General features: G+C 44.9%; 1 protein-coding gene across 1 annotated transcript in view; it reads left to right on the top strand.

The window, feature by feature from the left end:
* Window positions 1-14,724, top strand: part of FARP1 (FERM, ARH/RhoGEF and pleckstrin domain protein 1) — a 295,645-nt gene that overhangs the window by 234,604 nt on the left and 46,317 nt on the right. The window contains exons 13-14 of the mRNA XM_079721658.1: window positions 134-785; window positions 13,929-14,116. Of these exons, the coding sequence (XP_079577784.1) occupies window positions 134-785; window positions 13,929-14,116 (840 nt within the window). The remainder of the gene's footprint in view (window positions 1-133; window positions 786-13,928; window positions 14,117-14,724) is intronic.

The raw sequence follows: 14,724 nt of genomic DNA, 5'->3' as shown, positions 1-14,724 counted from the left end.
CTTGGCCACCCGATGCTTCAGGAGATGCCATTAAGTTGGACTCCACGTCTCTGTCGCTTTCAGCTGTGGTGTAACCTCTCCCTTTTCTCTTCATCTCCCTCCCCCTTTCCTTGCACACCCCCGCCCCACCCAGGCTCAGCAGAGTGCCAGCCTTACCTTCGGAGAAGGTGCTGCATCCCCGGGCGGCCAGAGCTGCCAGCCGGGAAGGGACCCGCCCGCTTCAGCCGAGGAGCGCGGGCCACAGCGCACCCCCACTCCGCAGAGGAGCCCGGCGGGGAGCACGAAGGCAGACGGGGCCAGCAGGGCAGAGACGGAGGAAGAGGAGGAGGTCGCTAAGGACAGGACCCAGCAGAGCAGACCTCGGCCCCCGCAGCCAAGCACAGGTCCAGCATCCAGGGCTGCCCAAGGCAGCAGCACTTCCATTCCTTTCATTGACTGCAGTGATGTAGACAGTGAATACGACCTCCTCAGGGAACAAGCGTCCCGGTCACGGTCCCAAACAAATGACAACTATGAGGGTGATTTGACCAGTGGTGTTTATCTGCTGTCCAGGGATGAGAGGCAAATAGAGGCTAGGCGCAGGGCTTCCCCTCACTCTGTGAAGTCCTCCCGGCCTCCTTCCAAAGAATTCCGTGACGATGATTCAGCAGACATCACCTTTGACATGAGTGGGAGCCCCAGACTCCCAAGACATAGCTCTCTGGTAGATGAGATGTTCAGGGCCTCAGGCGGTCACAGTCCCCTGGCCACCCCCTTGTCTCCCAGCAGCGGAAGTTCAAGTCCAAGTATGAGTTGGGACAGGACCGGGTCTCAAGGCTATGTTTCCGAAAACGCACATGACTATAGAGACAGAAGTGTGGGAGGAGATCCTCTTGCAAGCCAGGGTCCTTGTTACGAAGACGGTTCCCCCACCTTACAAAGGCCACACTTAAGGGATCTGAGGTATAATAAGTCAGAGACAGATCCACTCATTCTTAGCCAGGTAGCATCAACCCCGAAGGCCATGGATAGTCTTGATGGCCATGGAAAGGGAGGCCTGGCCGGCCCGGCCGCTTCGGAAGGTAGAGCGCTGGCTAATGGTACACCTCTCGTGGGTCCAACCTCAAGGATCCCCGTGGCGCAGTCAGCGTGTGCCCCTGGCAAGGCAGCCCAGCTGGCACCCCTGCAAATGACCGAGGGCTCCACCAGCAGTGGGACTGAATCCAGCGATTCAGACTCTGAACTGGTCGGCCCTCTGGGCCAGCCCCTCGTGTTTGGTAATCCAGCTGTGCTGGGTTCCCCCTCCGGGGTGAGGAGAAAGAGGTCCTTGGGTGGCCTGCCCTTGAACGAGGAGGGAGAGGAGGATGAGTGAGGGGACCAGAGGGCAGGTCTTCAAGGTTGGAAACCTGGAGTCATGCGTCCGGGGTTTCCCTGGAGATGATCTGTCCTAGTGACTTGTTAATTTTTAATCGACCTTTGTTAGAGGAGGTTTGGGGGCAGGCACATGTTTGGCTAGGGCACGCCTGGCTTCTCAAATCTTTCAGAAGGACAGAATTTCACACATCATGTGACAAGTTACCAAGAGCTTGTTTCTCTTTCTGGCTGAAGGCTAGGAAGAAATCCTTTATTATGAATCTGATCATGTGTATAGTGTGTTGTATTTACGTGGAAATTTTCTGTGTATCTTCAGTTGTGTACACAGATCACCCTCCCATCTGGTTGATTATTGGGACGGAAGTATCACTGAGATCCCAGGAAAGGTGTGGGTTTTACTTTGAACCCCTTCTTTGAAAGGAGGGCTGCTTTGCTGTGCCTCATAAAGTGAGGAATGGACAAAATTCAAGGCCAAATATAAGTTGGTTGCTAGTTGAAATGAAGTGTTGTTGAAATATTAGTTAATAAGATTAGTGAATATTTTAATTGGAAGTATTTGGGATTATTCTTTGAAGGCTTCCTATGAAATGATATAAATCTTCATGAACTGTAATCGACATGAGATTGCTGGTTTGGTTTGGGTTTGCTTTCATGGGTCAAACGTTAGTTATGGTTGAAAAAGGTGTTGAAGAACTCTGGCCGCCAGAGCCTCTTGGTGAAACACAGAGATGCTGCTGAGTAACGATGTAGGGAAAAGTAAGACCTTGCAGGATAGGTACTGTGGGCACCAGGGGGTTAGCAAACTCAGTGCCTGCCTTTGAATAGTGCACGGTACCGAGAAGGGCTGTTTCCCAGTCTCACTGCCCTTGGTGGATTTTTACGCACATTCTTAATATTCACACGCTCAGGAGCAGTGACTTCTGGCTGCTTCTCTGTGCAGGAAAAAAGAAAGTAGAAGTAGTGAGAGGTTTGGTTTCTTTTTAAATCTTACCATCTACACCAGTGCCTTTCACCCAGCGTTTCTGCATTTCAGATGGAAAAGCCTGGTTTGAACTTGCATTGCTTCTCAGCCTTAGCTGCCCTTTGGAATCACCTGGGACATTTAAAAAATTGGTATTGCCTGAGCCCTGACCCTAGAAATTTGGATCAAATTGGTCTGGAGTGCCCCTTGGGGTCCCCAGATGGCTCTGCTAGGCTGCCAGGGTCATTTCTGAGCCAGACACTATTGCCTTCTAGAATCTAGTGGAACGTGATGGAAGTGTCAGCTGAAATGTTGGCTGGCTCGCCGAATAAGAAAAACATCACCAATGAAATGCTTTTCTTCATGCCTGCTCTTTGGTACTTTTTAGTCTTTGGTACTTTTTTTTAAAAAAGATAAATTGTAGAATAAAAATTTTAGATCCTAAGTAACCACAAAATTATTGAAAAGAGTTGTAATGATGATCCAGCCCTAATGTGCCGCCGTGCGAGTGGCCTTATTAAAACTCATCGTGTGGCTTTGTCATGGGGAAGAGCTAAGCAAGTTTAGGAAACTGAGTAGAATTTGGCCACAGTGTTGAATAAGCAGAAATTTTGACAGACCCTGTGGTTCACACGTGACTGTCCACATGAATGTTGAGAAGTTGATTTTAAAGATTCTGAAAACTTAATCCATTTTTACACACACTTTAGCTTTATCTTCCTAATCATTTGATTCAGTGCATGGTTGATGAATCAAGTTGATTATTGGATAGCTTGAAAGATGTTCACTGAAGCAGTCTATTCATCTTTTGCTTTATTTAGATTTACATGTTTAACAGAGTCACAGAATTTTGAAGCCAGAAGGGACCTTGGAGGTCACCTAGATTAAACCTTTATTTATGGATGAGAAACCTTGTTCTGACAAAGGGAAGAGACTTCCCATAGTCCTACAGCCGTTGCATGACAAATCTAAAACCAGAACCTTGGTCTCTGGACTTCAGTGTTTTACTCTGTGTGACAGCTTGATGCACTAGAACCTTTTGGATTCAGTGTTTTATATTTTGAGACTCTTGTATGGATTAATAATTAAAATCATATGGAGATCAGGAATCATGTAGACTTAGGTTATTACAGTCCATATTAGGTAGGAAGAACTGCTGCTTTCTCTATTGTGGGGGTTTTGCAGTTATAACCCATTTTTGCATATTCTGTTCTGAGCTTAGAGAAAGATGTCAATTTGCTATATAAAAAAGTAGTCAAACGTGAGTTAAGCAGAGTCACATGTGGAATCTGTGGTTTATTTGTGAAGGTGGTGTGTTCAAATGAGTTTTCTTTTTACCTCTAATCGTACAGCAGTCTGATCATGAAATGTGAATGAGCAAAAGGTATTAACTTAGCTGGCTTAGAATGTGAATCATCAGATGTAAACCCCCAAAGCAAAACATATTCCAGTAATTATTTTGTTTTGCTTTTTTCCCCGAAGAGATGACTTTTTTTATCCAAAGTGTTTCAAAAGCAACTGATCAACGGTGGTGTACCCAGTGCTATATTGACGAGATTTTCCACTTTTAGGGTCACTGGTAGAGCTTTTCTCCGCTTTGGTTTTGTACCAGCCAAGCAACTCAGTTTCTGCTTCTCAGTCAGTCTTTGTGAGAGTGGCAGTTTTGGTGTGATTAACGGTGCTTAAAAGAAAGGGGGGCTGGGGAAAGGTGTGTAGTTTTTTCAAAAGCCACGTATTCTGACGTGCTGGGAATATTCACTCGTTGCCTCTGGGGGAGCTTTCCCTGCACTAGTAAAGAGAGCTGCTGAGTGAGTGAACCTAAGCATTCTTTGAGTCTGATGGTAGAGCCAGTTCACTGAGGTGAGGAAGTCAGAGAAAGCCAGCAGGCTGCATGCCACCCCCAGCGCCCCGCACCTTCCAAGCCTTCTGCCTGCTGTGAGACTCTGGTCCCCAGGTCCTTCCCTGGCCTCTGGAATCTCACTGTGTGGTATGAGAAAGGCAGGCACATGCCTGAAGTTGAACTAAGTGCAGGAAGATCAGAGATGGGGTTGGGTGTGACCAATAGGCAGCAGAGATTAGAGACCTGTGAATTCTTTCAGACTTCCAAAGGGTTTCCCAAGACCTGTCAGAGCCAGTTTTTCTAAGGCAGCAGCTAGTGTAGGGGTCGCCTGCATCAATAAGGAAGCCAAGTCTTCAGATCACAGCTGCTTCTGTGCAATGATACCTTAAAGCCTTGGGTGGAAGACAAACCAAATATAGAAACAGAAACCTTCCAGCCACTCAGGGCTACGCTGGGGCCTCCGCGCATGAATGTCTTTTGTTAGATAGTACTTCAAAACATGTAAATTATAGATCCTTTTGTGACTGATTTTTGTTGCTGCTTGTTCGGGCAGCATAAAAATGCAAGAAATTCTCGTAAAGAACTGCGTTTAATGAGTTCCAGAACTCACAGTGGATTGCCCCAGCTCCTTGACCAGTCATCTGTATGCCATGATGCTATTTTATTAGACAGGCGTTTAGTTAAAGGAAGTCTGTGAGCCAGATTCTTCTCCACATATGTGATTCGTATTTGGAAATTTCTCACAGATTTATCTCACCAAATGGTGCTGCTGTGGCCTGCACTGAAAAATGTGAATAATTTCCATCTGATGCTCCAGAACTTCTTTGAAGATTCAAACCAAGTAATGCTTTAAAATATATATATATATATATGTATATACACTAGGCCTGCAGAACCAAAATACAGCATGAGCCTCTTGAAATTTCCACCAAGTATACGAAATCCAGCCTGTCCTCAGTTGAATCAGAAACCCCACTTGCATCTTCGCTGTGGAGTCAGTTTGATTGTGTTGGCAAGCAGTTCCTAAAAGAAGCAGCAATTAAAATATTAAGCTGCCATTTTAAATTTTGTGAAAACCGTTGTGAATGTGCATCACCTCCCTTTTTCATAGCTTTAACCAGTGTTCCTATGGCTTTAATCAACTTTTTCCACTTAAAATGCTATTCCCTATTTCAACACAGTATGGGTTTGGTGCAATTGAAGTCATCAGTGAGTGATTGGGCTACAGGTAGGCCCAGCCTTAAATTAAGAAACGTGAGGTCCCCTTCATTATTAGGTTTATTTTGAGTTTATTTGCTTCGGTCTCGATCACTCTTCTTTGCGTAGGGCCCTCGTTTTCATTAACCAGAGTTTAAAGCTGTCCGAGCTGCATCCCCAAGAAAGGCTCTGTTTTTCTGGATCTTCTCCTTTGTAGTCTATAGACATTCCTCCTCTGATGAGCTTAATTACTCTAAGGCTGGCCTTCCTCTAGTCTCGTGGGGATGAGTCTACAGTTGACTCTGGGACAACACGGGTGTGAATGACGCAGGTCCACTTACGCTGAGATTTTTTTCAGTAGTAAATACCACAGTACCACACAATCCAAGGTTGGTGGAATCCGCAGATGTGGAAGTGTAGATATATACAGAGGGCTGACTGTAAGTTATACATGGATTTTTCACTGCTCGGAGGGTCTGCACCCCTGACCCCCGTGTTGTCCAAGGGTCAACTCTGTTGCTGCCAATTTTACAAAGCAAACGGCGGAAGAGTCTTTCAATGCAGTCTTTGCAATAGAGAAAGTTTCTTGGAACCCGAAAGAGGTGAACATTTCAAAATAACCTGTTGCTGGCAGCTCTCTGAGTTTACACTCAGCCATGTTAGCCAAGTTCATAAGAACATACGGAAGGAAAGGTACTAGCGGATGAACTTCTGCAAGAAGGAAGTGATTAAAGAACTTGAGTCTGGCGACATTTAAAGAATTGACTGGCGCTGCTTTTTCCTCGTTAGTCTAATTCCATCTGTTTCTGTTTAGTTGAATGAAACGTAATACAGGGAAATGGGGTCTCTAGTGTACACTATGCGTACCTCTAACACCAGTTGCTAGTTGTTAAAATGAAGCCATGATGTTTAGATCATAATAAGCATGCCACTTAATGTAGCAGCTCTCTTTTTATTACAAAAATAATAATAATGAAAAACAAAAAATACCCATGATGGTTTGGCCTAGCGTTGTAGGCATCAAAGATCAAAAGTGGCCTGGTTGCCACCTGTTTGGAATACATACTTGGAAAAGAGTTATTTATTGTTTCCTGGGTAACCTAGGGATTTTAAGTATTTCCTCTATAAACAAAAGTTGCAAATGCTGATTTGTGTGTCAGATACATATTTGGGAGGAGGTGAGTAGAGTTGTGAAAAACAGGTCTTGCTTCATAAAGTTCAGAAAACATCACTCCAGAAAACATAGATGAAACTTCCAGCATGGGGGATTTTTTTTTTCCCCCAGTCAAAGCAGTTAAACACCCTGGTGGAAGCTAAGGTAGAATTAGTAAATCTCCTTTTTTAAAGCTTTAGAAATTGAAGAGACTCTGATTTGTTCAGGATCGTTTCAGTGTGGATGGACTGAATGATGCCCACATCACAGCTTAGCCTTGGAAGCAGCCTTTGGCAATCTCCTTGGCCTCTGGTGTTTGGTTATAACTTCCGGTGGAAGGCAGCTCCTTGGCGTCTTCGTGTGGGTATTAGATCAGGTTGCTCTGATATGTCTTAGGGTGGTTTGGTATTTGAAAGTAGGGAGGATTGAAAATCAACTGTTGACAGAGGGTATCTGATCTAAGTTTGTAGTTGAGAGCTGGTGTGAACGGTTAGCTTCAAGGCAGGTGCTGTTACTGCAGTCATGGAAATGCTACTGAGAATTACGTGAGCTTGTTGCTGGGGGTCAGGTGCAAGAACTTCAGAATATTGAAGAATAGAAGTTAGAAATCACTGCAAAATGCAACATAAACCAAGAGTACTAGGCGGGAGCAAGGACCAGTGTGTGTGTGGGGTGTAAAGCAAAGCATTGGACAGTAATTAACTCTACTTTTGAGTAAGAGGTAGAGGTGTTAGTGGTACCAGGAGTTTGGAGGCAGTCCTTCTGCTTTATTATAAACTGGGGTTGTTAACTGGCTCTCAAATAGGAAACAGCAGAAGGGTCATTTTGGAGCCTCTGATGGGCCTGTCAGTATTCACAGATGACCTTTCTGGCTCATGAAACTGGGCCAACAATTGCTTTTTCCTGGGCCTTGCAGTTCCTTTGTAAGAAGGAAAGCATTTGTCAGTCTGCCCGCAGTGATTTATAGAAAGACCAAAGATGGGCTTTCCTTACTCAAGAACACACACCCGCTGCTCTCTGCACATGCACCTGAAGGGCCAGTGGATTCAGTCCCTTACCCTCACCTCCTTTCTGCCTGGAAGGTTGCTGTGAAAACCTAACTAACCCAATCTCACAAGCTTGGCCTATGTTATTAATCCAGTTCCCTACTGTTCTCTCTGTGTGTACATTTAATATTTTATTAAAAATTTCTAATACGCTGAATTAATTTTAAAATAGACAAGGCTGGGGACTTCATTCTCATTTTTGTCATTTGTTTAATAAATCTGAGAAAACATTTTTCTGTTGTGCCATGGTATGCACTGTGTGGTCAGCATGTACCTATCTAAGAGAAAACTTTTTTTTTTTTTTTCAGCGTTCTGTCTTTTATCCTCAAAGCATGGTGTACCTTCTGTTCCCTGCATTGTTGGAGCACTGTCTGATGTCTTTTTTTTTTTTTTTTTAACATGACTGAATACCAGTTTGTACTTGGAACACCTGTTTCTTCTAGAATACAGTGATCCTGCTCACTAAACAGCAAGCCTTGTCACGGAGGCATCCTGAGCGCTCGTGCTCGGTGGTACCGTATTTCACTAAAGGTGGGGAAATGGAAGATGAACTTCACTTTTCTGATTCCATCTTCCCCAGGCCTGCACTTTTGTGCTGTGTGGTGGTGGGGATGGTCCTTGGAAGGGAGCCAGGATCTCTGTAGGGCGGGGCAGGGCTCATGGAAACAGAGAGCATCTGTGGCAGCAGCTTACGTGGGCGGAGCTCAGACAGCCAACCAGAGGAGCGGCTTCCTATTTTGAATGGTGCCGTCTCTTCCAATGGGGATAGCAAACATTACGTAGCTTATAAGCGAATTTGGCTGTGTGTGTGTTTTGTTGGGGAGCGGGGATAGGTAGAAATGCAGAGAAGACCTCTCCAGCTCAGCCCAGGTGGCTCCTCTTGGCCAGTGAGCTGCTTGTAGTTTGCTGTCTACCCAGAATGTAGGCTCTCACAGATACTGTCTGGTTCTACCTTCTCTCCACGGCTGAGAGTGCAGTATTTCACGAAAGCATGGATTTATTCCACCGGGAAGGTGGCTGGTTTCTCCAGTAACAATGAGCTTGGTGATTCTTTAAGCGTGGAAGGCCAAACTCATGTAACGGTGTATGCACGGGATTAATAGCCCTTGTTAATCTCAACTGAAGAGGCTTTTACTTGTCCTAACAGGTATCTTGCTGTAAAAACTGTCCATTGTAACTGTTTTTTCCGACTGGTGGCGGAAGCTTTGTCCTGAGTACAGATGGTGTTTTTCACTGGTACGAAGCACCATGTCCCCCACAGCCCAGACACTGCCAAACACCACCACCGTGTTCAAAGGAGAATTCTCCTTTATCTTTTCCCCATAACCAAGAACAAGCTAGTGCATTCACTATCATTTTCCCATTAGCAGCATTTCTCTTTATTTTTCTGCAAGTTGCATTTCTGTTGCTTTTCTGAATTGCTTGATGATGAACAGTAATGTTGATGTTTGGCTGCTTGTAAAACTTTTCTTCAAGGAACTTGGTCTAAGAAGCACGTACATTACGCACAACAACCTAAGTTATCAAGAAGAAGGCCACCCTGCTGTGATTGGTAATCCTTTAACCTGGTTTTTCTTGTGGAATCTTGTAACTTCAATGAAACATTGTCAGCCCTTTTTTTTTCTCTCTCTCTCTTTTTTTTTTCCTCACATATTCCATTGGGGTGGGACCCAGCTTAGTTATCAGACTAGAGTGAATCCTGCCTGGTCTGGAGACTTCTCATGAATCAATATAGTACTGACCTTTTTTTTTTTGGTAACTGGCTTTCAAATGCAGACCATCTCCAGAGAGAGTTTGTTTTCTCTTTTAGAGGGAGATTGTGGATTTAAAAAGAGCCTTTTTAAAAATAAATGCAAACCTGCATCTGTAATGTATTTCCTACATGGGCCTCTGAAGCATATTCTGGGTACATAGAGTTACAATCTCCTATATTCTAGAAGCAAATGGCAGGAGACAAATCACAGTAGATGAGTGGCATCTAGACGTTTGCCAAATACAGAACTTTGGGAGAATATTGAGGAATTCCTCATAGATACTTTTTAAATAATTGTACTTTTTATAATTTTGAAAAGAGGACTTGAGAAAGCAATCAACATTTCCTCATTTTCATCTGTATTCTCATTCTCAGATATTTTAATATTTACCAAATCTATGGATTACTATTTTTAAAGTTGTCAGGTTTTCTGGTTCCCTCCTTAACAGGAAAAATAACACTTATCTAATTAAAAATGAGGATTCCCAATTTATTGACTAGTTTAAAACACAGGACAGGTACAACTAAGTATTTGAAATGCCATTTTTATTACTGGAAAAACAGATTAGAAAGTTCTCTTCCCCCAGGCTTGTGTGAGTTTGTTCTTAAGCCTTTTAGTATAGTCAGAGGAAGTAGATGGTCACTAGGCGGCTTGTACCCAGTCCCAAGCGCGGAAGGCAGGCGTGAGTTTGGCTTCTTGATCATAAACCGTGTTCCCGCTGTTTATGTGCCTCTGGTGGAGGGCTGGTCAAGAGATGCTCCAGTCTGGGTGGGGCTGCAAGTCCAACTTCCCCTGTGCAGCCAGAGAGAAGAATTATGAATGTATATTACATTAAAAAGATAGAGCAGCTAACCCAGTTTCTGGGCTGGGTGATAAATTGAAATCCATACCTATTGCTGTGCTAATTTGAAGTTCCATAATTGTTTGTGCCATGAGAATGTGTACATTTAAAGGGATTTTTTTTAAAGCAGTTACCAGAAATGCCCCCCTTGAGAGTAGCATTAGTGAAGGCATGTTTAATCCGTGGGAGTGACATAAACTCAGCCCTCTTGATACAGATCAAGGGTAGGGACGGGGACATGGAGATCTGGGGGTGGGGAAGGGAGGCATGTCATGATTTGGTAGAGGTGAGGGACTTGAAAGTTATTAACCAGAAATATAACTGAATGCCTAAAAACCTGCAGGGCAATTTCTAAAAATAGGAAAACATTCTTTTAAGAATCAAAAGCTTCCAGACTTGTAGGGCGGTAACTGATCTTTTTCTAATCTCTTCAGACTTTTTTCCACCTATTGCCTTAATATCCAGGTGGTTTCTTAGAAGATTCTCTCCCCCCCACCAAGTTATTTACCTAGAGCCCCTTGCTGAAAGAAATTCCTTTGTGTCAGTTTGTCATAGAGGAGGAAAATGATAAAAATTCCCAGGCATTAATAAGTTAATGGAGTAGCCGTGAACACCAGTCACCATTTCTCCTCATTGCGCAGGGCTGTGCCTTCAAGGCAGGTGACAGGCTGTGAGATGGGAACAAGCTTTATAAGGCTTCAGAAACCTGGCAGAGTCACTTTATCTAACATCGCCATGTTTGTTTGCTTTTTCTGTCAAATGGACGACTTCAGTGGATATTGGTTACATGTAGCTCTAGTAGCTGTGACCTTAGACACAACCTTTCAGACCTTTCAGACACAACTCTTCACACTTGCCCGAGGTCAGGCCCTGCGTGGACACCAGTTTGTACAGACCCTTGTCACACACTGGCTCCAAGTCGAAAGAGAATTTTAATTACCAAGCTGCCGAATTCTACTAATTACTCTCGTCAGCATATTCCATTGATTGTTGAATGGTAAATGAGCTACCTATTTTTGTTTGGGACACATGTCATCTATGAATTTTCAAAGCCTTGAGGAGTTTCTCTTGCAAGGGGAGGAAGGAGGCTATTCTCCATGGATGTGGCTCAGATTGGTAAATGGAACCTCAGAGTTTGGGACCTTTCCCTTCCTTAGCATTGCTGATAGATTTCTAGAACAGGCTGCTTAGTCTTTATTGATTTATTGGTCTTACTGTTTAAATACACTCATCGCCTTGGCCTTCTTGGGCCCCGTTAGTAGACACAAAGCCCGTTGAAGTAGCCTCTCAGGAAATGGAAATGGGCTACCCTGATTTGGTCATCCTCCAAGGTTGTGTATTGCACGTGTAACATCGGTGTCACACACACCTTTAGGCCACATGAGTGAGAACGTAGCTGAACCCAGAACTGTCCTGGACTCTACATAGGAACATTGGTTGTCATCAGGTTCACTCTCGGCGTCCCGCTTTCTGAATCCTGTCTCCAGTGTGCTCCAGTGGGGTGTCTTCTAGATTGCTATCTTCTTTGCAATGTGTCCTGCCTTCTTGGCAGGGTGGCACCTCTCCCGGAGCCCTGGTCTGTTAGCTCACCCTTCTGGCCCGCTAGGTCTACCAAACTGAAGCGTCCCCGGGGAAATTCACAAGGGCAACTGTCGACCTTTGGAGGGTGGACATGGTTGTACTCGAGTGTGTTTCCCCTTATTTTCTCCCTCGCCATGTGGCAGTTGGTTTTTTATCTGCTGCTGGATGCCGTCCAGGGACTAATCAGTACTGGTTCCCCGCCTGCACGCCTCCTTCAAGCCAGCCTCCTAACTGCTTTTTCTTCTTGGCTCCAACTCTTTCAATAAGGAGGCGAACGCGTTCTCTGTCCCACGTCACTGCAGATCCAAGGCCCGGCATGTTCTCACTTACACTGCCTCACCTGGTCTCACACATAGTGTGAGAGCTGAAGGTAAGCCCCCGTGCTTTGCCAGATGATGGTGGACAAATAAAAGGTGACCCTCCAATAGCAACTCACAAATGCATGAAACGTTTTGATCTCCAGACAGACTGCCAGAATTTCTCTTCTCTAATTCCTCTTTGTAGTGATAACATTTTTCTTTTTGTGATTCATTTTTTTTAAAGAGAATAGTGTAGTACCTTGAATCAATTGCAGTTATGATTGTTGTCACTATTTCTATTTGACAAGTTCCAATTCTCTCGAAATGATTGTATTCGGTTGTGCACTAGTGTCAATAAAATTGACATTTGTGAAGTAATTTCTGGCCTTTTTCTCCGGGTTTTACTGGGTCTGGTGGTGTGTGGGGTGATTGCGTCTTTGTCTCACATCAGGACTTTGTTTTAATGATGTCTACGAAAACGCAAGGAATTTAAAGGAGGGGTTATTTTTTAATGCGAACTTCTGGAATCTGACTTTACCTGACATTTTCTAATCTTGTTCTTCAGGGATGATTGTACTGACCGACAGTCAGTGGGCAGGATGTCTGCTTTCCGTTGCTTTTGTGGGCGTGGTGGCTTTTCACCCGTGTGTAGGTGACACAGCTAGCTGGTCAACCTGGGACCGGGTGGGGGCTGGTGTCGGCTTCTGCAAGGTTCATTCATACTGGGATCAAGTTCATTACCCAACTGCATCAGCTTCCTTCGAGGCTGACCTGTCTTGTAATTTCTGAGTGAATGTGAATGAAGCCAGAGAGAAAGGACAGAGGTCCAGCAAGTGGGGGGATTCCTGGAAAACCGCAGTTCCCCTTTCCTTCCGAGACCCTCGCTACTCTGTGCTGAGTAGCCGTGAGCATGAACCTGTATATTGGAAAATGGAGAAAGCGTTGATGTCGTCTTTCCCTATGATGGTAACTGACAGGACTGCAGGCTACTGGAACTTGGTTTACCCTAATCCTAGTTTTTGCAGATCTGCTTTAGAATTATAAAACTGTTAGGCAAAACACTTAGTTCAGAAGTAGAGTTTGAAACATCTCATTGTATTAATAGTTTCAAAAGGTTGAGGTATCGGTATTGGCAAAATTCTGTTGGCACAGAGTTTCATGTGCACATCATCTCATTTGGCTGACTCGGGTAATTATACATTTTCCTGTTATTTACTGTGGTATCCTTCTCAGAGGAATGATTAATTACCTATCATTTTTTGACTCATAAAGGGGAATTGTGATAATGACCTCCAGCTTTGCATTTTTAAATGATCACCTTTGCTGTAATTGTGACGCTAGTGTTTCTGTCCCAAACAGTGAGAGAGACATGGAGTGACATCACCAGGTATAACAAGCTCGCTTCTGTTCTTCGTAGAATGGGGAGGTGGCTGCTTTCCCTTTCTCTAGCTGTGGCCCGTTGTTCCAAGATGTAGTGTGTCCTGGGTGTCCCAAGTCCTTTAGTCTTCTATTAGAATAGCTCTATTTTCTAGTCACTTCTCACGTCTCCTTGTGATATAGACACTGTCTTTCTCGAGTCATTCCTAGAAGCTGAGGCAGTAGTTAGGAGATGAAGATTCTATTTGCAGATACACGATGCTTTTAAACTGTTGTAATTATGCTCTAAGCAGAGTTCTCCGCCTTATCATTAATGACATAACTGTGTTCCAATGAATAATATCTTTAGAATTCAGGCAGCTGCAACTTAGGGAAAAAAACTAGAAAATCATGAAGGGCATTATAAGTGTGCCATATGGTAGTCAAGCTTCTAAAGGTTTGATTAGGTGAAAATTTTAAGTGGACACCAGGTCCCAGAAGGAATTACTTTTTTTTCTTTTCTTTAATACTTCTCATCCCCAAACAGGCTCCCTGACTGGCAGCCCTCACCTTTCAGAGCTGTCCATCAACTCGCAGGGGGGAGCTGCGCCCACCAGCACCGTCCTGTCCCCCAACCTGAGCCCCGACACCAAGCAGGCCTCCCCCTTGGTCAGCCCGTTGCTGAACGACCAGGCGGGCCCTCGGACTGACGACGAAGACGATGGCCGGAGAAAGGTAGGGGGATGGCGGGCGCTCGGCTGCTGATCTTTTGTTTTCATTTCCAATAATAGACATAACATAAAATTTACCATCTGAACCATTCTTTTTTTTTTTTTTTTTGCGGTACGCGGGCCTCTCACTGATGTGGCCTCTCCCGTTGCGGAGCACAGGCTCCGGACCTGCAGGCCCAGCGGCCATGGCTCATGGGCCCAGCCGCTCCGTGGCATGTGGGATCCTCCCGGACCGGGGCACGAACCCGCGTCCCCTGCATCGGCAGGCGGACTCTCCACCACTGCGCCACCAGGGATGCCCCTGGACCATTCTTAAGCACACCGTTCAGTGACACTCAGTGCACTCACAGTGTTGTGTGACCATCATCACTGTTTCCAGAGCTCGGTCATCCTTCGAGCACACTCCATGCACGTGGAGCACTGTCTCCCCACGCCCGGCCTCTGGCAACCACTGTTCTGCTTTCTGTCTCTGTGAACTGACTACCCTAGGCATTAACCTCCTATAAGTGGAATCATACAGTGTCTGTCCCATTGTAATTGGTTTATGTCCTTGAGCATAATTGTCCTCAAGGTTTATCCACGTTGGTAGCACATGTCAGAATGTCCTTCCTT

The sequence above is a fragment of the Hyperoodon ampullatus genome, assembly GCF_949752795.1.
Source record: "Hyperoodon ampullatus genome assembly, chromosome: 16".
Classification (NCBI taxonomy): domain Eukaryota; kingdom Metazoa; phylum Chordata; class Mammalia; order Artiodactyla; family Ziphiidae; genus Hyperoodon; species Hyperoodon ampullatus.
Note: the sequence above shows the minus strand (reverse complement) of the source record. Positions and strands in the feature narration are given on the sequence as shown.